Genomic DNA, 26,288 nt, shown 5'->3' on the forward strand with positions numbered 1-26,288 from the left:
AGCAAAATGACGAGACTGAGAGAGGATGCAGAAAAATGTGCTCTGTTGTTTTCTAATATATGCACAGGGTATAACCCGAATTGGGGAGATACCCAAGTACTTTTAAGAGCATTGTTTCGGCCAGCTGAATTGGAAAGGATAGTTAAGAAAGATGCAGAAGTAGCACAACAAGCTGGGGGAGCAGAAACGCCCTGGCCGGCAAATGATCCTAATCGGGATTCAAATAATGGAAATGAGAGAGCCGCCTGCCAAACTGCACTCCGAAATTTAGTAGAAGCAATTAGGGCATGCAGAGAATTGGGGGTAAGTCGGGCTAAGGTACAGGAGTGCAAAGGCCAGATGAACATCTTAGTGATTTTGGGGCCCAATTCCCACAAGCTTTGTCGAAATATGGGGGAATGACCACTGTTGTGGTTTAACCCCAGCCAGCAGCAAGGACCACGCAGCCACTCGCTCGCTCCCCCTTCCTTTCCCCCCAGAAAGGTGGGGAGAAGAGGGAGAAAAAGAGGGGAAAGGGGGAAAATATACAAGACACGAGTTACTCTCACCACCTGGTGAATTGGTTGCCCAGCTCGTCCCAAGCAGTGATCACAGATTCCTGCCCACCAGCCAACTTCCATTTCCATCCTGAGCAGGACGTCTATGGTACGGAATATTCCTCTGGCCATTCCACTGTTGTCCATGCTCCTTCTCAGCTTCTATGGGAAGCTGCAAAAAAGTCCTTGAATAATATAAACATCACCTGGCAACACCTAAAACAATACGCATTATCGACATTCCTTTCATCCCAAATCTGAAACACAGCAGGCACTAGAAAGAAAATGAACTCTATCCCAGCTGAAACCGGGACAGACCGCACAAAATTTTAACGAAGCGCTCGCAATTAGTGTCTCTGTGGATCAGGCAGCCACATGATATACGGAAATACTTTAAAGAACACATGCCCGGATGGCAGGGGGAGAATTTGCAGAAGATTTTGAGTGTTGCTTTGTTTGTATATGATGGGCATGAGGAACAGCAGAAAGCTGAGCAGATTAAAGAAAGAGAGAAAGCGAAAGATCAGGAGGCAAATTTTCTGGCCATGGCTTTGGCAAGGTTCTTGCCAGGCAGAAACAGGGGCCGAGGGGGAAGAAGACCGGGTACAGGGTCTGGACTAAAACTGGAAAGAAGGCAAAGGGGAATGAGAAGGAATGATGGAAGAGACTGTTACTATTGTGGGAACTTCAGACACATGCAAAGGGATTGACCATTCCAGCTGCGGGGATGGATGAGGGAAGGAAACTATAACGGGAGCAAACCCCCCCGGGAGGATTCGCAATCGCAATGACTGGAGGAAAAGGGACCCTGTGGATCGCGAGGTGGGACTGGAAGAATTAGAAATGTTTAATATGTGGGAAACACAATTATACCAGCGGGGACATATTACAGCCTAGAGAGCCTTTGTCACAGGCTGGGCTCACAGGATGTGACAACTCTGTTGAACATGTCCATCGTCTTCGCTTTCACCGCCAGCGTCTACCTCCTGATGGGCTTCAGTGCCGCCACGTCTCTGTCCCTCCTCCCGCCATCCCGCTGCCCCTGCCACCGCTCCTGGCGCTTCCCAGGGCTCCTGTGTGCCCTGCTCTGGGCCCTCTCCTTCCTCCTCACCCTCACCCTCTACTTCTGGCCTGTGGCGCTCAGCGTCTTCGTCCTGAGCTACCTCTTATCGGTGCTGACCCTGGTGTTGTCTGGTCTAACCCTGCTTGCCAGGGTCTTGTGCTCCTCATGGCAATGTCCCCCAAGGACGCTCTGCGTTGTGGTCCTGCTGGCTGTCGTCTCCTTCCCCTTCTTCACTGCTGATTTTATTACTAGCTCTTGCTAAGACTGTGGGTGGATAAGAAAGCTTGGCACAGCAGGGCAGAGCAATTGCTGGGCAAAGCCTTGTGTGTGTATCTATCTCAGGCGGCTGCCAAACCATGTGGAGATTATGTGGAGCCTTCACATTCAGTTCTGTTACCAGGCAAATCACCACATGTTTGGGATGGCCCCTGGAAGGCTTTCCCTGAAATGCTCTGCCTGTGCTGCAAGCTGAGTTTTGTCTGCATATCACGTGGGTTGTCTGCACGCAAGCGGTATGGACTGGAACCGCCTCTGGTGGTTCCTCTGACTTTTCTCCAGGCTGTCTTCCTGGTTCGCTTGAGCAAATGCCGTTTCGCAACCATAACCTGAGGTCCGTATTCATTTCTGGTGTGTTTGCTCCTCTTCTAGAAAAACATGAGGAGCAGGGTTAAAATGAAACAACCCCGAAAGCACAGCCCTGCCTGAAGACTCTGTGGCTCTCACCCCTTGCTATCAAGGACCTGGGGGGGGCGGGTACACTGGCTCTACCTTGCCTGTGAACTAAGCCACCAACAAACCATTGCTTGTGAGCTGGTTTTCTTTCCTGGTGTGGCTCCCCACCAGGCTGCACTAACTTTAGTACGACCACAAGGCCAAGGTTGAGAAGATGCTGCTGGCAGGGAGAGGGTGGAGGGAGAAAAGGCATTTAGCAGTGCAGACCCAGGCCTGGGTGCAGCGCAGGACCTAGGATGGTGACAGAAGTTTCTCTGCCCTTTGGCTTGTCCCTCAGCCCAGGGCTACACGTCACCGGAGAGGCTGGAATGGAAATCGATCACTTGGGACAGTACAGGTACAGAGCCATGACAACTAAACCCATTAAAACCCTCTGGTCAAAACAAGAAGCTCAAACGGTGGTGGCCTGGGTCGCGCCATCCAGCCGTACGTAGTCTGTTGCAAAAAGCTGTGCTCCCCTGGAGCGGAGCCGGAAAGCAGCACCTTGCGTGAAATTCTCGGCATGAGCGTGAGCACCAGGAACGCGCCACTCGTAATCCCTCGGCGCTATCGAACCCATACTTTTCTCAGAATGATTTAACCCTGGAGTTAAACAGTGCATCAAACTCCCACTTCAAGAGAATGCTCGTTTCTTCTCCAACTCTGCAGCCCTACCTGATGTTGGCTTGTTCATCTTCCCACCGGCCAGGAGTGCAGGGCCGGCTCTGCTGACCAACTCCTTAGACAGAAAAGCAAGGATGCTCTGTGCAATCCATACACCTCTCCTGCCATCTAGAGGCATCAACCCCACAGATATTTGCGAAATCATCGCCAACCCCGTGTTGGATGTGTCCCCGCAGCCTTCCAAGAGCACGGTGTGGGTGAGCAGCAGGGTCTGGGGCTCCTGTTCCTTCTCGGGGGAGTCTGCGCCGCCCTGGAGAAGGCAGAGGGGTTCAGTTGGGCTGGGAAGGGGATTTTGGTGGGGGTAAGCTGCCAGCTAGCCTCTTCACGAGGGTATCCTGCTCAGCTTCCAGGACTGAGTGTCTCTCCAAGGAGTCGTCACCCTCCACCTCCCACCACAGTCGCAACAGACATAGAGGTACAACCAGCTCTGCCGTCGCAGTGCCTCCATGTTGGGGGAACCAGGGTGAGGAGGGGGCTGCACTTCCTCACGGACAAACCACATGGCTGCTTCGCACGGCAGCAATGGCCTCTACTCCTTGCTCAGCCGTTCACTTCAGTGTGGGTGCAGCGGTGCTGGCAAGATGCCCACTTGACTCCCTTGGCTTGCCCGTTTTTGCAATCCTTTCTACAATCCAGCCTTGCTTGGATAACAGAGGTGGCCACAGCTCCCCAGGGGCCTAATATGTCCCTGGCCAGGAGGCATCTCCCACCTGTCTGTCCCCGGCCTCTACATCCTGGTTCTCCTGGGAACAGGGTTGCTGAAGGAGCTCCAGCACAAAGAGCTTCTGCGGGACCTCTGTTTAGGTGGAACTTCCTATGCTCAAGTTTGTGCCCATTACCTCTTGTCTTGTCACTGGGCACCACTGAGAAGAGCCTGGCCCCATCCTCCTGACACCCCCCCTTTCAGTATTTATAAGCGTTGATAATCCCCCCTCAGTCGTCTTTTTTCCAGACTGAAGGGATCCAAATCTCTCAGCCTTTCTTCATCAGAGAGATGTTCCAGTTCCCTCAGCATCTTGGTAGCCCTCTGCTGCACCCTCTCCAGCAGTTCCCTGTCCTCCTTGAACCGCTCCAGATGTGGCCTCCCCAGGGCAGAGCAGAGGGGGAGGATGACCTCCCTCCACCTGCTGGCCACACTCTTCTTGATGCCCCCCAGGATGCCATTGGCCTTCTTGGCCGCAAGGGCCCATTGCTGGCTCATGGTCACCCTGTTGTCCACCAGGACTCCCAGGTCCCTTCCCACCAAGCTGCTCTCCAGCAGGTCACCCCCAACCTGTCCTGGTGTGGGGGGTTATTCCTCCCCAGGTGCAGCACCCTGCACTTGCCCTGGTTGAATTTAATAAGGTTCCTCTCTGCCCAAGTATCCAGCCTGTCCAGGTCTCTCTGTATGGTGGCACAGCCTTCCGGTGTGTCAGCCACGTTCCCAGCTTTGTGTCATCGGCAAACTTGCTGAGGGTACGCTCTGTCCCCTCGTCCAGGTCATCGATGAATATATTGATTGGGACTGGACCCAGCACTGACCCCTGGGGAACACCACTCATCACTGACCTCCAACTAGACTCTGTGCCCCTAATCACGACACTCCGAGCTCTGTCTTTCAACCAGTTCTCAATCCACCCCACTGTCCATTCGTCAAACCCACATTTCCTAAGCTTCCCTATGAGGATGCTGGGGGACACCGTGTCGAGTGCCTTGCTGAAGTCAAGATAGACAACATCCACTGCCCTCCCCTCATCTATCCATCCAGTCATGCCATCATAGAAAGATTCCAACAGTCTCCAAACTGTAATTTTCCCCTATGCCTTATTCTCTACACCACTACTTCCCCCATCACCAACCAGAACCCCTTGGTTTGCCCATTTTTGCAACCCATTTTGCAGAGCCCTGCCTTGCTTGGCCAGCAGAGATGGCCAGAGCTCCCCAAGGTACAAATGTGTCAGACCTTCCCCAGGCAAGAGATCCCACAAAACACCACAGAACTCATCAGCTGATGGGCAAAGGGGCCAGAGTTTATTGTCTGGGGCCAGAGCAAGGAGGGTCATGGCAATGGGAACACAGCCCGGGCACAGGCACTGGCTGAGCAGTGCAGCGCTGGCTCTGTGCTACGTGTCCCCACGCCTCCATCTCCTTCTGGCTGCCTGCGAGGCTTCACGTCTCCAGGCCTCCTTGCCAGCAGTGTCTTAGACAGTGGTCTCCACCGTAGCGTCCTCAGGCACACGGCTCTCCTCCTCACTCGTCGCTTTCTCTTCGAACACTCGGCGGAGGGCGACTTTCACGGAGCCCTGGAACCGGCGCTGCCGGTAGCTCCCCACCAGGAAGTAAATGACTGGGTTGATGCTGCTGTTCAGGGGTGCCGGCAGGTAAAAAATGAAAAATATATATGGGGGTATATCAAAAGCATCAAGCAAAAACCCCAGTGTGGGAGGAAGCCCAAAGATGAACATGAAGATCATGCTCAGGAGGATGGCAACATAGAGTTTTCCTGGGTGTTGTCTCTGTGAGCCACATCGGAGTCTGATGAACAGGGAAAGGTTGGAAAGGAGTGGGAAAAAAGCAAAAATGAGAAAATTCGCAGCGCTGAAACCATGAAATACTTTAAGACAGTGTCTAGGAAAACGTAAAGGACAACGAATGAAAGCCAAAGAAACAAGTCCGGCGAGAGCCCAGAGCACCCCACACGTGATGCCTGACAAGCGTTTTGGGCGGTGACACCGGTACCAGATTGGGAACAAAACAGAGGCGCACCTCTCCATGCTCATTGCTGTCAGGAGATACATGCTGGCATGATAGCAAAACACAGACAGAATCGTCAGGATAAAATTGATCACGTTATATCCAAATGGGGAAAAACAATTGACCGCTGAAATAAAGTGTGATGTAAGTATAACAAGGCTGAGCAGGAGCAGAGAAAAGTCAGCAATGGACAGGTTAAGAACATAGACAGTGAAGGGGTTCTTCTTCATCTGGAAGCCCAGGAACCGTATGACCACCATATTCCCCACAAGTCCACACAGGGAAACAAAAAGAAAAACACCTGAAATTATCAATATAGGATAATTTTCTGTTATGCACCAATATTTTCGATCTTCCTGAGTGTCTTCGTATCCAGAATCCATGTAGTTCAGAGAGAGGTTTGTTGTGTTGGTCTCCATCATGGTGAATGACCCTGCTCTGGGTGGCCGCCTTCTCCCTCTCCCACCACCTACTAGGAGAGACCACGAATCAGAAGGAAACGATGAGCAGCAGCGTTCCCAGCACTTGCCACCTTTTCCCATGGCCCCGCGCCAGCCCCAGGCTATGCCAGGAAGGACCCCATTCCCTGCCATGCCCAGGACAGGCTCCCACCCCTCCAGCCCTGTACCTGGACCGCCCCCAGCCTCCTACCTCCTGGTGCTGCTGGGCACAGTGCTGCTGCAGGAGCTCCAGCACACGCAGCCTCCAGGCTTCCAGGAGAAAAAGGGCGGTGATCACTGCTGGGGACACCCGCTCTGCTTTGGCCTCCTTCCTCGTGACTGAGGGGCAGACCTCTGCCCAGAGATTCATGTCCTGTGGTCAGAAGACTCTCCTCACAATCTCATCACATTGGTGACAGCTGCCCCTCACGTGTCCCATGGACGGCGATCTTGTCAGTAAGAGTTGGCCACGTCACCCCCTTCCTCTCCTTCTAACGTCGTCCAGTGTCTTGCCACCATGCGAGTGGCCTCTGGTGTTTGCTGTGTCCATGGTTGTCCAAGACTTCCCCCTGATCTCCCTGGGGGCACTTTGACCCCATACACAGGTTTCTCCAAAACAGTTTGCAGAACCTGGAATGTCCTGCAAGTAACTCAGCTGGAGCTCCAAAACCATAGGAGGCAACCCTCACCAAGCCAAGGGCAAGCAAGATCTTCCGCTTGGAGGCCAAGGAAGAGTGAGGAGCACTGTGCCAATAAGGGACGATGCTGGGAAATGTTTTCCACAGTGGAGGCAAAGGAAGAAGGACACATGCTGTCATTGAAGGACAATGATGAGCTGATTTTTAGAGCTCCAAAATGGTGGGAAAGGGGAATAAAAGGACTTCATCTCATGAAGCCTGACTGAACAATGTAGCACAGGAAACTGTCTGTGAGAGGCTCTCTGATTCTCTCTTGAAGGGTCCCAAAGGCAACAAAAGGCCTTATTTGCCCTGACCCCACCCGTTCATCACCTGCCCATGGGACCAGTGGCTCCAGTTAGCGTCATGCCTGAGCAACCAGGCTTTACCTGATCTATTGCAGGAGTTGTACCTGTCACCTGCACCTGAGGACGTCAGTCTTGGGGATGACAAGCATAGGCAATAGCTCCCAGGAAGAGGTATTCCAAAGATGGAAAACACATGCAAGAAAAAGAGAAAATAAGCAATGAAAATGCCAGTCCCTCTGATGCTAGAGGATGACATTGTGTGACAGGAACCACTTGTAGATAAAAGCACATTGGCAGCACGATGTGCCCCACAAAATGTAATCTGAGATTCCACACATGGTGTCAGGGATGTGATTAGAGGCAGTGGGCAAAGCCCTCGTTCTGTTCTCTATCTGAATACTGGTGATTTATCACGGCAAGCAGAGACAAGGCCAGTGCTCTGCCTCATTGGGTGCTGTGGAGGGGACTCCGTTGGCATCCCAGGTGCAGGGAGTGGGTGGAGATGTCAGAGGAAGGGACGGGCATGACCAGGAGTGGTTCTGCACCTGGGAAATGATAGGAAGAAGAAGGAGCGTTAAGGCCGTTGGACGATCAGGGACTTCCCAAGAGGGTCAAGGGTTTGTTGTGCTATGGAGATCCTCTGAAGAGTCGAAGAAAGACTGAAGGTAGGAGACAGCTCCTTCAGCAAGATGGTGGAGGTGTCACCTCACTGACTAGTGTCATCAGGTTGAGCTCAGAGGAAGTGTTCTCAGAACGTGTTTAACCTGAGGTTACTTTCCTACCCTAATAGAAACAGCAGAATAACAGTGTCTGTACTTTGAAGTTTGTTATAATTTTGACATCTTAAATAGCATTAGCATTTTAATTCTAGTCTCAGACAATATCCATTCTCTTAAGGAAAACCCAAGGTGAGTGGTGCATTGAGGATTAAGTCTGACATGGCAGATGCCGTGTAGAGTGTCCAAGAGCCCATGCAGCAGCCTTGGCCCAGCCCTTTCCTTGGCTTAATTCCTTGAATTAACCCCACTGGTATTTCTGCGACCAGTCAGCTTTACTGCAGGGACGTGTCCCACGATTTGAGATGTAGTCAGCAATTCTGCACCACCATCTCCCCTAGAAGTTCATCCCTTCATTTTTACCCCCACAAAAATTTCCAAAATGTCTCTGTATCCCCCCCTTTTTTTCAGAGAAGGTGTCCAGTTTGTGGCTGAGGTGGTTTTGGCAGGCTCCTTCTGGTGAGTCCCCTGGTGGCAGACACCTGGGGAGGAGCACATGAGCAGAGATGTATAGCTTCCACGTAGCTCTCCTGGTCTCCAACACATTGTGGGTATTCTTGCTTCCGTGTTTCTTTTTGAACAAATGATTTCTGTTTCTTTTTAAAGAATAAATGTTTGGGGGGTAGGGGCTGTGAAGGGAGATTGCTTTAATGCTTTATTGCAAACAATAATTGGTTTTGTAATTAGTTTTGAAAAGACATTTTTGACAAGATGTGAAATATGCAATGGCTTTAGAAGTGAGAAAGTTGGTGGAAAAGGAGCTGAAATGTTGGTTCTAGAGTGACAGGGGAGAGACAAAAGCAAACAAAGACCAGGCAGAGCCATTTTAAAACGCTGTTTATTAAACTTCGCACCCAAAGAGAGTGGCAGTAAGTGAAGCAAGCGAGTCACAAAGACACTTCTCATGCTTTACCATGGAGCAGCCTAAATAAACAGACATGCATTTGAAATTAGGATTAAGATATGGGGCTAGCAACATGGCTTGGTATAGCTCTAAATTAGACTCGTATATTCACTTTTCCCTCCACCCCCAGGATCTAGGGTGTAGACCTTCAAAGGAATCTTTATGTTCTTCCTCTCTTTTTCCTTGTATTCCCATTTGGAAAGGTGATTGGGCAAAAAATGGGAGAAATGTAAGAGGACATATTGATGGTGTCATGGGTTTCCTGTTCATCTTTGTCATCGGCTGAATCTTCAAAGGCCCTCTGGAATGCCAGCTTGAGGGTGAACTTGATTCTTCGATCCCTGTAGCTCCCCACAAGGAAGTAAATGACGGGGTTGAGACTGCTGTTCACGCAGGACAGCACAAAGCCGATCTCCGGGGAGTAGAGGAATTTGTAACCCAAGAAGTCAAAGAGGATGAGGACGCTCAGAGGCACAGCGAAAATGAGGAAGAAGAGGACGGTGAGCATGATGACGGTGAAGAGCCTGCCTGTTCGGAAGTTTTGGGAGCTGCACTTGACTCTAAGGAAGAGGGTGAGGCTGAAGAGCAGCATGAGGGGCGTGCAGAAGAGGAAGTCCAAGGCTCCGATGGTGATGAGCATGAGCCGGCAGCTCCTGGCAGAGGGGTGGAGGGTACACAAAACATAGCCCAGCGTGTTCAGTAGGAAGGAGAGAGCCCAGAGCAGACCCGAGATGATGCCGGACAAGAGCTTTGGGCGGTGGCTTCGGCACCAGATTGGACAAAGCACAGAGAGGCACCTCTCAATGCTGATGGCGGTCAGGAGGTACAAGCCGGTCCCATACATGAAAAGGTCGAGGAAGAGGAATATCCCAAACTGCACTCCCACGTTGAACTGCATCAGGTACTGAACCGTCTCAATGGCGATGCAGAGGAGATACCCAAAGTCGGCAGCGGCCAGGTTCAGGATGTAGACAGTGAAGTGGTTTCTCCGGATGCGGAAGCCAAGGTACCAAAGGACCATGCCATTTCCCACCATCCCACAGGCAGCGCTGATGAGGCAGAAGCTCTCCATGAACTTGAGGACAGCATATGATGGCTCTGTCTTTCCCACAGCCCCGCTGTGATTAGTCCCATGGGCTTGACTTGTGTTGCTTTGGGGAATAAGTGTTGTGAGCTCCTCAGCCATGACGAAATACCCCAAATCAAATACATCTCTACTTTTGGTTTCTCTTGGGATCAGAGAAGAGACAGAGGACATTTAGTGACTGACACATTGCTTTTATTCTTACAGCTTTGTGACTTGGGACAGATAGCTTTCAAGGGGCATGCGTGGTTACTACGAGTGTAGGTAACAGCAAGATGCAAAATGTTGAGGACGGCCAAAATCATGCAGGAGTTTGGAGAGGTGGAGATTAGCTAAGTGTGGCATCCATGCAGAAGAAGAAAGAAGGAGCCCATTCAGCAGAGTAAAGAAAAAGAAGCAGATGAAAATGTTGCTACTTACAGACAGAGCAGCAGATGGGGAGGCTGTGACTTCATAGTGACTGCGTGTGTGTGCGCTTGTGAGAGAGGACCGGAAAATGGCACAGCAGAGACAAAACCCACCGCAAAACGTGTGGATGGTGAGGCACTGCTGAACCCCGTCCTCAAATGCTTACCTTCTGCCCTGTGCTGCTGAACTGAGCTCTCAGAGAAGCTGGGATCTGGCATCAGCTCTGGAGCGTCTTTCTCTTGGTGTCTAATTTATCCCATTGGATCTTCTGGGAAACACTTTGTGTGGAAAAGACGGGGAAGATGTTTCAGTCTGCAGATTCAGTGTGTGTCTTCTGTGATGTAATGAAACAGTTGCCTTAAGGAAGGAGCGTTTTCACTGTGCGGAGGGTGAGGACGGGATGAAGTCAGCAGCAGATGAGAACAGGTTTCTTTTATGTTGTGAAGCAATCTCACGTTTCTGCTCCACTTCTCTGGTTGCTCCTACAATAGGTGGGGAGAAAATTACCTGCTGGGGTTTCTATTGTCAGCGATGGTCTGGGATGTTGCTTGCATCTGTGAAAGGCTCTTTGTGTATTTGTACTGGGGCGAAATGCTGTTATGCTAGGGATGTATAAATGAGTGGTTAGTACAGGTTGTGGGAAGTTCTCAGAGGAATGGAATTCTATTTCATTTCGTCTTTCTTGGAAAATCAGACTTGGTTTAGATTGGATTAGTCTGGGGGGCAGTATCCCTTTTCCCAATGTTTCCTTCAAAACCTACTTCCCGAGCAATGCCTCACCCCAAATCCTGCCAAGATCCCGAGGAGAAAAACAGCTTGTCCGATGTGCCTGGGCTGGGGGAGATAGATCAGACAATGAGGCCTCCTCCCCTGGGTGCTAGGCATCAGTAGTCCTTTCTGGACACGATCAGACCTCACCTTCCACCCTGCGATGCTTCTGAGACTTCTTTCTGTCACAGTCTGTGTAAAAAGGTGCCTATTTCTTCCTCCTGCTGACAGACAGAGCCTCTCCAAACTGCAGCCGGGCTCTTACAGCGCCTTGATGATTCATTGCTCACCTCTGACCCCAGAGAAATAAAGCATTTCAAGAGGCTGCACTGAAAGGGACTTCAGAAGGGTAGTAAACATAGCAATTTATTCACAGCAATTAACAGAAATACTGCAGACAGGGAATAAGCTGGCTGTGTGCCACCTATAAAAGGGACAGGAAGAAAGGCCTGTGAAGGATGTGGCTCTGCAAGTTTTGAAATGGGCAGGTGTTGGCTGCAGGGGACAAACGCCCCTCAGTCTTCAGCGGTCACACTGTGAAGAAGCAAGGATCTTTCCCCACCTCCGCAGTCAGGGGTTGCCTTTCTTTGAGCAGACACGATCCACATTTTGTGATGTTGCGATTACCTGACTTTGTCACCTCTCTTAGTTCAAATCAAACAGAGCTTAGGATCAGACCGAGTCCTTTATCTACAGCTTCTTGCCTATGGACGCTTGCTTTGACATGCTGTCTTTTTCTGGCCTGCGTAGGAATGAGTGACTATGTTTTCCGCAGTTAAACTTTTAAAGTATACAACCTGCAGGGCCTGAAGTGGGGATTCCATAACGTACCGTGGGTCCCACCAGCAAGGCCTGCCAAGGCCTGTTGGCCCTGTTGTACCTTCTCTGCTCTTCTTTGTGCCCAATCCCAAGTTGCTCTGTGGGTTGTTGACTGTGAGCTGGTGCAACACCTAAATAGTGCAAAAGATACCTGTCTAGAGGTACTTGCCCCTGCTTCTGTCCCCAGTTAGCTGAGCTTGATTCTCCCCTTCTGAAGAGGATGTAGCTTTCTCTTACTACCTGCTGCCCCTTCCTTCCTGCGGCATGAAGCCACATCTCCATGAAAGGTGCAAGAGAAGGAATTTGGCAGCTGATGCTAGTGAGGGCTGCGAGGGGAAGGTTGCTCTTTGCGGTGTGTGTGAGGTAGGTTGGGGTGAGGGAGAGAAGAGGGCTGGTTGTGATAGAAGCTCTTGGAATCATAGAATCATAGAATCATAGGGTTGGAAGGGCCCTCTGGAGATCATCTAGTCCAACCCCCCTGCCAGAGCAGGGTCACCTAGAGCAGGTTACACAGGAACATGTCCAGGCGGGTTTTGAATGTCTCCAGAGTTGGAGACTCCACCACCTCTCTGGGCAGCCTGTTCCAGTGCTCTGCCACCCTCAGGTTAAAGAAGTTCCTCCTCATGTTTAGGTGGAACTTCCTATATTCAAGTTTGTGCCCATTGCCTCTTGTCCTGTCCCCGGGCACCACTGAAAAGAGCCTGGCCCCATCCTCCTGACACCCACCCTTTAAGTATTTATAAGCGTTGATAAGGTCACCCCTCAGCCATCTTTTTTCCAGACTGAAGAGACCCAAATCCCTCAGCCTTTCCTCATAAGAGAGGTGTTCGCCAGTCCCCCAATCATCTTTGTAGCCCTCTGCTGCACCCTTTCCAGCAGTTCCCTGTCCCTCTTGAACCGGGGAGCCCAGAACTGGACACAGTACTCCAGGTGCGGCCTCACCAAGGCAGAGCAGAGGGGGAGGATGACCTCCCTCCACCTGCTGGCCACGCTCTTCTTGATGCACCCCAGGATGCCATTGGCCTTCTTGGCCACAAGGGCACATTGCTGACTCATGGTCATCCTGTTGTCCACCAGGACTCCCAGGTCTCTTTCCACAGAGCTGCTCTGAATGGAGAATGGGATAGTTGCTTGAAGGGGAGGGTGGGGATAACTTCTGGGGGACAGGGGCTTGGGAAAGGGAACCAAATGAAGGAACTGGAGAGTCTTTCATTTTCCTGCATGTGGTGGAAAAACCGGACCGTTCTGAAGCATCCACATGCCCATACACATCCCTTCCTCCAGGCCTTTACTGCACTGCAGAAATACCAACAGTAAGGTATGTGCCTTCTGCTGAGATCAGTGAGAAAATAAAGATGATTTCAGACTCTGGTATCTAGGAGTTCCTCAGAGGAGCGGAGTTAGGTTTGCTGCCCTTGGGCAACAGATGACACCCTCCGTTGCAGGCATCACATGCCGCTGGCACATGGACCATGTTGAGGAGCACTCTCAACACTTGTGGCCTGGGCTGCCTGTCTCCTTTCAGCTGGGAAGCAGAAATGTGGGCTTTTTTCTGGATGGTGGCCCCTGAGGAATATACCCTTCTCATGTGTGACCACTGATCTTCTGGATGCTCTGACATCCTCCCAGAGAGATACCGAGCAACTTGGAGGACAAACTTAGCTCAGATGCTGAGGACATTCTCATTCTCAGGCTGGGCTGATTGTCTTGGTGTTAGTTCAGGGTGGAAAATCCTGCAAATGATCCCCATCTCCTTGCAGATCCCATCACCGACTTCTTTTGGACCACAGGAGATACGCTGCAAACATCTGGCAGATGCCACCGCTGAGAATGCTTGTCTTTTACCATGGATGATTGAGGGCATCTACGATGGTGGTTTATATGCAAGCAGCACCTTTTAACTGTCCAAGGTTGGATGTGAAGTGTTCACATTAATGTGATGTGTAAAATGTGTTCATATTAAATGCCGCGTGTCTTCCTGGTGGGTATGTTTAAGGACAAACTGCCAGGATGGAAAGTTTTTCACAGTTTATATTCATAAGTTTTTATCAGTTGACGGCTTCTTCTGAGCACAATAATGTTTTAAAATACAATTTGTTTTCCTTTTAAAAAAAAAAGGCTTTTGACATTTTTAATAATAACGGAAATGTTTCGGTTCTCCCAATGATAAAATGATTACAGATATTAAAAGGAAAACATTTTTAACGTGTTTTCTGATAAATGGATGCTCTCTTCCCCTCAGCAGTAGAAGCTAGAAGGAAAAAAAAACCTTACTAAAGATAATTGATGGCATAGACCTAATCTGAATCAACTATATGTGCATTGCATAACAATACCATTAAAAATTAAAGAATAGTAGAAATGGAACTCAAATTTCAGCTTTCAGGAATTGTAAACAGGAAGCAAAAAGCAACTACAGACATTAGGGTGAACCCCTATTTTTTTAAGTGGTGCATTTCAAAATTAATAAAAAGATGAATGAACAGAAAAAAACCACAATAGACAATAGAAGAATGTAGTTTCCCTTTAGGAAAATATTTGCAGATGAAGGCATGAGGAGGAAATCTGTAAGGTTTCTCAAAGAAAATTACCTGCATTGCCCTTTTCTGTCAATTTAGGTTAAAAGAGCAAATGTTACATAGTCTGATAGTACGACACTTCAAACAATCACATCTTGCATCTCAAGGGATTGGGTATAGAGAATAATTTGTTGAAAATTGTATTTATTTACCTTTCTTCTATTTCCTATTTTTTCCCTATCCTTGAATGTGTTTCTGTTGGTAGAGGAGATGTTAGAAGCCGTGGTTCTTATCATCTGTCCTTCTTAAAGGAAGAAATAATAACTCAATACATGCTGTAGTTAGATGCAGATACTCTGTCCCAGACTGAAGGAAGCTAAATTAATATGCAACTCCAGCCCTATATTTCTTTGAAACACAAGAAAAGGGAGCGTGCAAGTCAGTACATAAAGTGGTAAGGCAAGTTGGTAGGGGCTGGAGCCCTTTTCTACTACATCGCAACTCTCATGACTCATTTCAACAAGAGGATTGGTTCCCATCTCATTTTCAGGGATCCGAGTAAAAAGTGACTGAGAATTTATGCATTCGATATTGTTGCGCTCTGAAATACAGAGATTTATTGAGTGAGCTGCAAATTCTGAGCGGGATTCCTTTGATGAAAGGCAGACACCAAGACATTTCTTCTTATCAAATTGAAATAATTTAATGGCCACTGAAATGAAATAGGCACTTCTAATGTGGTCCTAATACAGGTCAGACAAATTCTGTGGTCCAGGTGCTTATGTGTTTTCACCAACCACAGATGGAGCTTAAAATCGCTAGCTAAAAGGTAGGGATCTACAATGAAGATATCGAAGGTTAGGTGGGATAAACCTTCCCCAACACCTCAGAGTTCTTCAATTTGTAAACTATCGGCCGTCAGCTCCAGACCAATGTTACTGTGTTAGGCACAGCAGGGTACTAGGAGGACATAGTCATTGTGTCACGGGTTTCCCGTTCATCTTTGTCATCGGCTGAATCTTCAAAGGCCCTCTGGAATGCCAGCTTGAGGGTGAACTTGATTCTCCGATCCCTGTAGCTCCCCACAAGGAAGTAAATGACGGGGTTGAGACTGCTGTTCACGCAGGACAGCACAAAGCCGATCTCCGGGGAGTAGAGGAATTTGTAACCCAAGAAGTCAAAGAGGATGAGGACGCTCAGAGGCACAGCGAAAATGAGGAAGAAGAGGACGGTGAGCATGATGACGGTGAAGAGCCTGCCTGTTCGGAAGTTTTGGGAGCTGCACTTGACTCTAAGGAAGAGGGTGAGGCTGAAGAGCAGCATGAGGGGCGTGCAGAAGAGGAAGTCCAAGGCTCCGATGGTGATGAGCATGAGCCGGCAGCTCCTGGCAGAGGGGCGGAGGGTACACAAAACATAGCCCAGCATGTTCAGTAGGAAGGAGAGAGCCCAGAGCAGACCCGAGATGATGCCGGACAAGAGCTTTGGGCGGTGGCTTCGGCACCAGATTGGACAAAGCACAGAGAGGCACCTCTCAATGCTGATGGCGGTCAGGAGGTACAAGCCGGTCCCATACATGAAAAGGTCGAGGAAGAGGAATATCCCAAACTGCACTCCCACGTTGAACTGCATCAGGTACTGAACCGTCTCAATGGCGATGCAGAGGAGATACCCAAAGTCGGCAGCGGCCAGGTTCAGGATGTAGACAGTGAAGTGGTTTCTCCGGATGCGGAAGCCAAGGTACCAAAGGACCATGCCATTTCCCACCATCCCACAGGCAGCGCTGATGAGGCAGAAGCTCTCCATGAACTTGAGGACAGCATATGATGGCTCTGTCTTTCCCACAGCCCCGCTGTGATTAGTCCCATTAGCCTGGCTGCTTGCAGTTGGAAGGAAGATTGGTACCGTTGAAATATTCATAATGAGCGATTTCAGGGAGACCTGTAAGGAGAGAGGAGAGAGGTGGTAACCCCAGCATGACTTTCCCTCATGGTGTCCTGGTGGTGTTTCTGGACTTGCTCCAGCTCGTTGTAACCCAAGTTTGATTTAGGGAGGGATTGCTGTGTTTAGGCTCCGAGCACAAAGCGTTGTTCAAAGCACTGATTCTAAGGCCAAATTCTACACACGGCATGTAGGAAAAGTCAGATTGCAGTTTATCTCTCCCTTTTTAGAATTCATTTCTAGAATGTCCTTTTTGCAGTCAGTATTGGGAAACAAATACCTTAACAAGCAATTATAGCTTACATTAATCATGTCTGAAAAGTACCTCTGGTCTGAATGAAAAGAAACCCCAGTGTTAACGACTCTGGGATAGGTGTCTTTGTTTCATGTAGCGAGGATTAGATGAGACAAATCTTGTCCAAAGTGTGTGGAAGCTCTAGGCAATCAGCACACAAGTTTAATCAGCATGAAAGCTGATCGAGTTTTGTCTTTTGCATATGCCCAGAAAACATGGTAGAGAGTACTTAAAATAGCCGGTAGTTTTTTATGTTGGTGACTGATTTCTATTTTAATAAAGTATAGTTTAATGTGGTTGCTTTGTTCTCTTGAGCCCTATGTACAGACAATAAGCAATTCAGTCTGGCAGATCAGCCCATAGTGACTTCCTTCTCAGAGAGAAACTGTGAGAACCATGGGTGGGACAAAATGTCTGGCCCTCACAGGACGTTGGAATAAGGGCTCAAATAATTATTTCACCCCATTCCCTGAGGCAGCTCACCCCGCTTCTTCCCCCACGATACTGGGATGTGAATACGAATCTTGCGGGGGGAAAAAAAAGTTAAAATTATATTTCACACCTTATTTTTTTTTTTTTTGTCTGGCGAGGTCAAACAGCGTGACTCTTCCTCTCTCCCCACCAGCTGTTAATTTTGATGTGGGAAGGTAAATAAGTGTCTCGGAAGACAGCAGGAGATAGTTAAAAAGAAGAGAGGAACAAGTCAAAATGGTGCGAGCTAGGCAGATGTGAATCATTGAACAGTCTAACCAGCATGAATAATCTCTTCTCTCTTTGTAAAATCCCGTGGCATACATGGAGACAGACTTCCATAAACAAGCGAAACATGACAGATTGAATCATTATTGTTTCATCTCAGCACCCCAGATACACTGCATGGGTAGAGGCAAGAGAAATGCCTGATGCAGGTAATTTCCTCGGCCAGCTGATGGCCTGGAGCAGTGGAGACAATCTTGCTGCGTTAGTCCGTGGAAGGCACGTACACCAGCAGTGCTTGGTTGGGAATTCAGCTGGGACCGTTAAATCTGGCTTTCACCATTAAAAATGCAAACATCTCATTTAACGTCACCTTCAAAGCTGCCATTTGAATTAATGGAGGTTTATGAGGACCACCAACGGGAATGTATTTTACAGAGAGACCTGGACAGGTTGGAGATCTGGGCAGAGAGAAACCTTATGAAGTTCAACAAGGGCAAGTGTAGGGTGCTGCACCTGGGAAGGAACAACCCCATGCACCAGTACAGGTTGGGTGCTGACCTGCTGGAGAGCAGCTCTGTGGAAAGAGACCTGGGAGTCCTGGTGGACAACAGGATGACCATGAGTCAGCAATGTGCCCTTGTGGCCAAGAAGGCCAATGGCATCCTGGGGTGCATCAAGAAGAGCGTGGCCAGCAGGTCAAGGGAGGTCATCCTCCCCCTCTACTCTGCCTTGGTGAGGCCGCACCTGGAGTACTGTGTCCAGTTCTGGGCTCCCCGGTTCAAGAGGGACAGGGAACTGCTGGAAAGGGTGCAGCAGAGGGCTACAAAGATGATTGGGGGACTGGAACACCTCTCTTATGAGGAAAGGCTGAGGGATTTGGGTCTCTTCAGTCTGGAAAAAAGATGGCTGAGGGGTGACCTTATCAACGCTTATAAATACTTAAAGGGTGGGTGTCAGGAGGATGGGGCCAGGCTCTTTTCAGTGGTGCCCGGGGACAGGACAAGAGGCAATGGGCACAAACTTGAACATAGGAAGTTCCACCTAAACATGAGGAGGAACTTCTTTACCCTGAGGGTGGCAGAGCACTGGAACAGGCTGCCCAGAGAGGTGGTGGAGTCTCCAACTCTGGAGACATTCAAAACCCGCCTGGACATGTTCCTGTGTAACCTGCTCTAGGTGACCCTGCTCTGGCAGGGGGGTTGGACTAGATGATCTCCAGAGGTCCCTTCCAACCCTATGATTCTATGATTCTATGATTCTATCCTAAGATAGCTCTCTTCGGTAGGTGTGCAGTCACCTGCCTGTCTTTGCTGACTGCAGATACATTGCAGAGCGCCAGCTTCGGCGAGAGGATTAGCGTGTGGCCAGTTGAAGTCGGCGGAGGTGAATTCCGCCCTTTACTTCGCCAAAGCTTGCAGGATGTGAAACCTTTAGGGTTGACCAAAACCATGGAACTTCTGGCACCGCACCATACTCTTATATAGGAAGATGGATGATTCCATCCTCAGCTGTTACGGGACCTTGAGTGCTTCTAGCGTTAAGTCTTTAGAGACGACTGGTCTCTAAAGGAAACAATTTCAGCACATATTGAAAGGGACCATGGAAAACAAAAACCATCATCTCCTTCAGAAGGCACAGAATCCACAACAGGAACATCCCTGAGTTCAAACTCACCTTCTCTTTCCTCATCTGGGCAGAGCAGCGTACTGCCTGACCAACGTCACCTGCAAGGCTGCCTCTTCCCCGAACATCTCTAGCAAGCAAATTGAAAAGATGCAGCCTTATGACTTCGCTCACTTCCTCGCTACATGCCTTTGGGGTGGCAGCAAATTGTCAGACCTTGATGCAGGGTAGAAAGCAGCTGGAGCAGCCTTTAATTCTTTGAACCAAGTCTGAGGTGAGGAGAAAACCAGTTGTTAAATGGTTTCCTAGCCTTTAGAAGACCCAGCGCAGTGCTATCCTCTGCCACAAGCTATCTGAAGCAAATTTCCAGTTGATTGGAAGAGGACATGAACATTTGAGTGTCACTTAAGCTCTGTCTGAGCCTTCTGACCAGGTGCCTGTTTCAGCATAGCAGCTGTTCTACCTCCCTGAGGCAGTCACCTCCAGAAGGCAGCTGACCCCATCCTTCAGAAGCGTGTCTCTCTCCAATGGGCATTCAAGGAATGGTAGGTGATTAACTGTCTAACTTAAGCTTGTCAAGCATATTTCATAATGTTAAATGACATTGCCCTGTGTCATTGGTCACATTGCCAGGTACAGATATAGCTGTAATGGATGCCCTGTGGAAAAATGACAAAACATCAATAATTTTGCCTTCCACTGTAATGGAAGTGACTCTGTCACTGACTTCTGTAGACCATGGAGAAGAATACCAAAAAAGTCACTCACAGTTCTCATATATTTATTTATGACCTCAGAAAGGCTGTTTTCTTCTCGTCTCCAAGACACATTCAAGATATGAGTCTACTTCCTTAGCGAAACTAATTAGTGAAAGCTTGCATTAAACAGCAGCAGACTGAGTCGAGGTGTTCTTTTTCTCCCTTGAGATTGACCATCCTTCCTGTGATTTGCATGATGAGTAGCGTGCAGTTGTTGTGGCAGATGTCAGTCTGAACAACCTTGACACCACAAAGACACTTTAGACTATGGACACAAAGTTATGATGTTGTATTTTCTTGGCTAATCTCAAGTGAACATTTAAGACCAAAACTGCTAATTCCAGGTCCGTGAATAATGGCATCTTGTATTACAGAGGTGTATTTAGAGCAATTCAATAGCACTTGTTCATGGAGAAGGGTCCCCAGAATGAAGCTCTCCTTATCTTGAAAATGATCAAGACAAATGCTCACCTATAGCCAGTTTCCAACCAGCAGGAGAAGAAAGTGTTGGATCTCCTTTCCTCCATTTTTTTCCCTTCTCCCTTCCCCTCACCATCTCTTCAAAAGCACCGCAGAAAGCATTAGACAGAGTGCGATGTCAAAGATACCATCAAGGAGTTTCTCACCTTTTTGTGGATTCCTTGGAATTTCAGTGACTGATTTGCAGCAGCTGCCTGGTATGGATCTGCGAGGTAAAATTGTCACCTGAGCTCTGTGACATGGGGTCCAGATAAAATCCGTGTGTCATACTGTAGTGCAGGGCTAGTTAGACACTTTAAAAAGCCACGGTCTTTTCAACGTGACATCCGACAGCCGGCCAATCACTGACTAGTTTGTTATGCATCGGCACTTAGTTTTTGACCACTTCCCCCTTCCCTCTTTGTACAGAACTGTCACTGTCATGCTACTACTTCTCCCTTCTTCATCCAGCCACAAAGAAAGCAAGAACTGTGTGGACACAATTATACCTTGCCTCTTGCACTGGTGCTTTGTTTCCCACTCGTCTCCCTGAGACGCTCCAGTTTCACAGACCTCGAAGGGGATGCTTTACTGCTGCTCAGGGTTGCACAGAATGAAAAATTGTCAGTCCTCTTCCATAATGCCCGCCGATGATTTCACAACATCCCTCAGCACAACTTCTCATTCCCCGAGGGCCTGTTGTCCCTGCCAAACTGGCCTGAACACGCCCATCGCCACAGAGTGTCCTCTCCTGACCCACAGCCTCTCCCAACACAAGTTACCACCCTACTTAGTCCCCACGGCTTCACACGACCTTTCCTGAAGGAGGGTCCACCCAAACTCCATAGCCTTACCACACCTCGGCAGCTACAGTTGCACAACCTCTGCTTGTGCTGCCTTCAGTACGCAGTGCCCTTTTCTGATGTCAGGAGCTCTTTCAACGCAACTTCACACAGTATTACCTGCCACTTCACACTGTCTTTCGGCACAGTCCTTCACCACACCTCAGGCACTTCCAATTTCACAAAATCCCTCAAGACAGGCTCCAGCCTCATACCTTCCATTTCCAGTTTCACAACTTCCCCCACCAAAGAGTGCCTCAGCCCCATCCTGCCCACCATCAAATTCATACCTCTTCACCACCTCATGTCCCTATCAGGACAGCCCCTTGTCAGCATCCACCCACAACACCTCACTCATCTTCTCACCGTGCACAGTCCCTCCATGTGCATGAGCTACCACCACCACGGTGTCCAGATCCACGTGCCAAAGTAAGTGGAGTGAAAATGGAGAAAACACGTTTCTTCTTTCCTGGTAGTAAGCACATCCTTAGAGGGAACTATTTTGCAACAGGAGATATCATCGACTCTTGATTTAGGTTTGTGCATTAAGTCACTTCTGCTAGTCTGTTTGGCTAGGGAAGCAAAGGGACATGAGTATGACGCTAGCGAAATTGCTGCCAAGTGTGTCAGTGGGTAGGGAAACTGGCAGATCTGGCCCAAATTAGCTTAGCAGGCCAGATACCCGATGGTTCATCTTTATCTGCTTCTGTCGTTTGCTGTTCCTCTTCCTTTCCCAAAGATTGTAAGACTGTTTTTACTTTCTTACCCAATTCTGTGTTTCCTATAGTTGCTACTGTTAACCCTTATTAACCTGGCCAGGACTCCAGGCTACAGCGTAAGATGGTATTTAAGTTACAGGACAATTTTCACCCAGAGCAGTATTCAACCTCCTCATTAATTTGGGGATTTTCATTTTCAGTGCATGGATGGCTGGCATTCTATATCAGGAGGTGCTTAGATTACTTTGGTTGTTATTGGGCCATTCTAAATTTCAAGAAATGTCAACAAAGTCGCAGGCAGTTGATGAAACAATTTATTTGTTGGCTATTTATTTATTTATTTATTATAAGTTAGAAGCTAAAAATACACAGTAGACTTCAGAGCAGTTTGAGTTGAGCTGATTCATGAATTAGCATATCTTTTGCTTTATTGTGTTTCATTTCCTAGATTCACCTTTGGTTGCAGATGCTTGATGTTAAGAAAGATGAGGGTCTTCTTGACAGCAAGATTGCATAGAATCAGGATGTCTTGAGTTGCAAAGGGCCTTAAAGATCATATAGTTCCAACCCCCTGCCATGGGTACGGACATCTTTCACTAGACCAGGTTGCTCAAAGCCCCATCCAGCCTGACTATGAACACCTTCAGGGATGGGGCATCCACAACTTCTCTGGGCAACCTGGCCCAGTGTCTCACCACACTCATCATTTCTTACTTGTGTCCAATATAATTTCTTCCTTGTGTCCAATCTAAGTCTACTCTCTGTTAAAAACCGCTGCCCCTTGTCCTGCCACTACAGGCCTTGTTGAAAAGCCTTTCTCTGTCCTTCTTATGAGCCCCATATATACATTGAAAGGCCACAAGAAGGTCTTGAGGAGCCTTCTCTTCTTAGCCTTCTTCATAGGAGAGGTGTTCCAGCCTTTGGATCATTTTCGTGGCCCTCCTCTGCACCCACTGTAACAGATCTGTGTCTGTCTTGCACTGAGGACCCCAGAGCTGGATGCGGTACTCCAGATGGGGTCTCACCAGACAGGGAAAATCACCTCTGTTGACCTGATGGTCTCCCTTCTTTTTATGGAGCCCAGGATAGGGTTGGCTTTCTGGGCTGCAAGCCCACATTGCCGGCTCATGTTCAATTTTTCATCTACCGGTATCCCCAGGTCCTTGTCTGCAGGGCTGCTCTCAATGCCTTCACCCCTTAGTCTGTACTCATAGCAGGGATTGCCCCGACCCAGGTGCAGGACCTTCCACTTGGCCTTGCTGAACTTCACGAGGTTCTCACGGGCCCACTCCTTAAGCCTGTCAAGGTACTCTGGACGGCATCCCTTCCCTCAAGAGTATCAGCTGCACCACTCAGCTTGGTGTCATCTGCAAACTCGCTGAGGGTGCACTTGTACCCATTGTCTATATCAATGATGAAGATATTAAATAGTATTGGTCGCACTATGGACCCTTGAGGGACACCACTCGTTGCTGAATTCTACTTGGACATCAAGCCATTGACTGTAACTCTTTGGGCGCAACTTTTGTTCAAATTCTAGATGTCTATTTTAGACCTAATCCCATCCTAAAATCAGGTCTGAGGTAGATCAGGTGAGAAAATTTCTGGAGAGGTCTATTTCTTTCCATAGGAGAGCCCAGAGTGACAAAGACTCAACTCAGCTGACTTCTGGAGGCATAAAAGGGCTGACTTCCTCCCTCGGCTTCCTCATTTGTGAAAGAAGGATATTTTTCACTTTTTTTCACTGCAATTCGCTGACCTTTGCAAGAGGATGCAAGTTCTTGCAAGAGGCTTTATTCACTGTATTGCCAGTGATGAAATTTCATGCAAAAGAGGACTGGAAGGGTCATCAAGAAGTAACCCCGGCCATCTTCTGTCTCTGTGAAAACTTAAGCATAAGCACCCCGTCTTTTTTAAGATGAAGGCTCTCTGTCTTTTTTAAAATGGAGATTTGTGGTTTATGTGTTTTCTTTTTGGAATACACAAAGACGTGAAGTACTGTTTTATTACTCACAATGCTATAAAGCCAAAGCAGTGGGTCTAATGGGGCTCTACACTTGGGAAAACCATAAAGCGTGGCTTACTGAAGGAGTCTGGAAAGGGTTAACCGGTCTGGGTCACGGTACATGCTTGTCCAGTTTAATATTCCGCTAATGCATTGGCTGTTATTTCTACTGGAGAAATGCTGAAATGCTTTCATAATACCATTATCACAGACTGATGGCTGTTTTTTCAAGATGTGTTTGCTTGAACTTTTCAGTGAGGACAGAATTAATCTCTCCCCCGTCACCCCTTCCTTTCATGCCATCCTTTCCTTAAGCCTCTGCGCCTCCCTCCTCCAGCCCCAGGCGCCCTTCAGGTGGGAGGTTTCCTTGGAGAAGGTTACGGACTGCTACTTAAACAGTTTTCTTCTCAGCCTTCTTTCTGCTGCTGGGTTGTGAATGCATCCTTCGGTGCACCCAGGCCAGGCCACGCGACGCTATCCAGACAGCCCGTCAAAACAGTTCTCACATGGGCAGAAAATACCAAGATACGCCTGTGACACAGAAAAGCAAGAAATTAAATCACATGGTATTATACAGCACCTCATAAGTGAGTGTTGGAAGCTTTCCAGAAGCCGTTCTATCTTCCCTAAAGACTCTGTGCTCTAACTCATTCCTACCAGGGAAGGCAGGTGTTGAGGAGATAAAATCATACAGCCCTTACTCAAAAACTTAGAGATCAACACGAAGGAGGTAAATTTTCCAGTTTCTCTGGATTCTTTCTTTTCTGTTTTTGTTTCCTTTCTTCTTTTCCTGATTTCCTTTCTGCTTTTCTTTCCCTTCTTCTTGAACAAATGTGAAAATGCAAAGAGAAATTTTTACGGAAGCGATCAATGAGCTGTGGCTGTCTTTGGCTGGAACCACACACAGAGCTAGTTCTGTAGTCCCAGATTAGATTACTTTGTTATTTTGTTTCCCATTAGCCATCTGAGATTTTAGGGAAGAATGCTTGCAATAAGGAGGTGGTGCAATTTCTCTTCCTTTTTGAAGCGTTACCAGTCCACATTGTATTTATTTTATTTTGCAATTGATTGCGTTATATCACATATACCTTTAGTCTCTCCCTGAAAAGATACTTGTAGAAAAGCAAGACGTAACTTGTGGGAATCCTCTACTGATTTAGTCATTCTAGTCATCCTTTCAGAGTCAACAGAAAGAAATAGGCACCTCCAGCATGTAATTCATCATATCTTTAAGCAGACACCTTAGGCTGGTCATGAATTGTCCTACAAAGGCAGAAAAGTTGTTCAGCCTGGAGAAGAGAAGGCTCCAGAGAGACCTTAGAGCCCCTTCCAGTACCTAGAGGTGTTATTAGGGAGCGGAGTGATAGGATGAGGGGACCTGTTTTTAACTGAAAGAGGGAGATTTTGGTTAGATACTAGGAAGAAATTCTTGGCTGTGAGGGGGGTGAACCCCTGGCCCAGGTTGCCCAGAGAAGCTGTGGCTGCCCCATCCCTGGAGGGGTTCAAGGCCAGGTTGGACGGGGCTTGGAGCAACCTGGGCTGGTGGGAGGTGTCCCTGCCCAGGGCAGGGGGTGGCGCTGGGTGGGCTTTAAGGTCCCTTCCAACCCAAACCATTCGATGATGTATTTTTCTTGGAGATATATCAGAAAACAAATTATCCATGTAAATTTTACCCCCTTCTTGAATATCTTTTACCTACTGTTACTACAGCCGTAAGCACAGTAAAAGTCCCTGACTTTCCCAACTTCCTCTCTAGGCTTTACTTTGTGGGTTTGAGAGCAATTTCGGTTTTTCTCCATTTCACTGTTTCCTGCGGATGCTTAATCAGTTTTTGCCTGCACAAGACTTTCTGACGTTGCTGTCATTTTAAATTGGCGCTAGATAATTTGAATTAACTGAATCATTTCATGCATCTGCTCAGATCACCGGCGCAAATGGAGAACTGCTTGTGTTGTCATCGGGCAGGGCTTGCAATGGTGATTTTTAACAGTAGTTGATTGGAAAAGTTTTGATGCTGGGATGAATCCCATACAGCTGATAATTTGTTTCTAAAAGGTGCCCATTTTTGGTTAAACTCTGTAAAGAGTTTAATCTAGTGGTTTCCAGGCTTCTTTGACCAACTCAACTCTGATATCTTGGTGCATAGTAGCAAATTGGTAATGTTAAGGACTAAATCTTCTTAAAGATGTATTTATTTACTAGTGACACGTACTGCTCCAGGGGCTGTAGTTGGAAAAGACCAAACTAAAGCAGCCCCACATTCACACTGGAATGTGACCATATCTGAAAAGAGAAACTGTAGAGGTGTAGAAACACCTAGATATAAGGAGTTCAGGCATAGCACACAAAAAAATGGGGATGGCATTACGGAAAGCTCTGAGCTACTTTCAGGGGACAAAAAGGATCATTCTCTGAAGTTAACTTTACGCTGGTGATGCTAATTTACTTATGCTCCTCTTAGTAAATGGAAAAAGAAAGGATTCTGTAAAGGGGCTTAGTTTAGGTGTTCTGCCAATAGAG

The 26,288-nt window shown here is 48.2% G+C and overlaps 3 protein-coding genes across 3 annotated transcripts; all 3 read right to left on the reverse strand.

Annotated features, from left to right (window-relative positions):
* Positions 1 to 5,174: 5,174 nt before the first annotated feature.
* LOC134514999 (proto-oncogene Mas-like) lies at positions 5,175 to 6,149 on the reverse strand. Its single transcript, XM_063333482.1, has one exon. It carries the CDS (start codon positions 6,147 to 6,149, stop codon positions 5,175 to 5,177), a length of 975 nt encoding a protein of 324 aa, XP_063189552.1.
* Positions 6,150 to 8,937: 2,788 nt separating this feature from the next.
* LOC134514904 (proto-oncogene Mas-like) lies at positions 8,938 to 10,024 on the reverse strand. Its single transcript, XM_063333285.1, has one exon. It carries the CDS (start codon positions 10,016 to 10,018, stop codon positions 8,993 to 8,995), a length of 1,026 nt encoding a protein of 341 aa, XP_063189355.1. The 5' UTR covers positions 10,019 to 10,024; the 3' UTR covers positions 8,938 to 8,992.
* Positions 10,025 to 14,460: 4,436 nt separating this feature from the next.
* LOC134514691 (proto-oncogene Mas-like) lies at positions 14,461 to 20,482 on the reverse strand. The gene is made up of 2 exons (XM_063332816.1): positions 20,370 to 20,482; positions 14,461 to 16,368 (listed from the first exon to the last, which is right to left on the reverse strand). The coding sequence occupies exon 2, from the start codon at positions 16,345 to 16,347 to the stop codon at positions 15,391 to 15,393; it is 957 nt and encodes a 318-aa protein (XP_063188886.1). The 5' UTR covers positions 16,348 to 16,368; positions 20,370 to 20,482; the 3' UTR covers positions 14,461 to 15,390.
* Positions 20,483 to 26,288: the final 5,806 nt, after the last annotated feature.

Source organism: Chroicocephalus ridibundus, chromosome 4 (genome assembly GCF_963924245.1).
Source record: "Chroicocephalus ridibundus chromosome 4, bChrRid1.1, whole genome shotgun sequence".
NCBI lineage: Eukaryota > Metazoa > Chordata > Aves > Charadriiformes > Laridae > Chroicocephalus > Chroicocephalus ridibundus.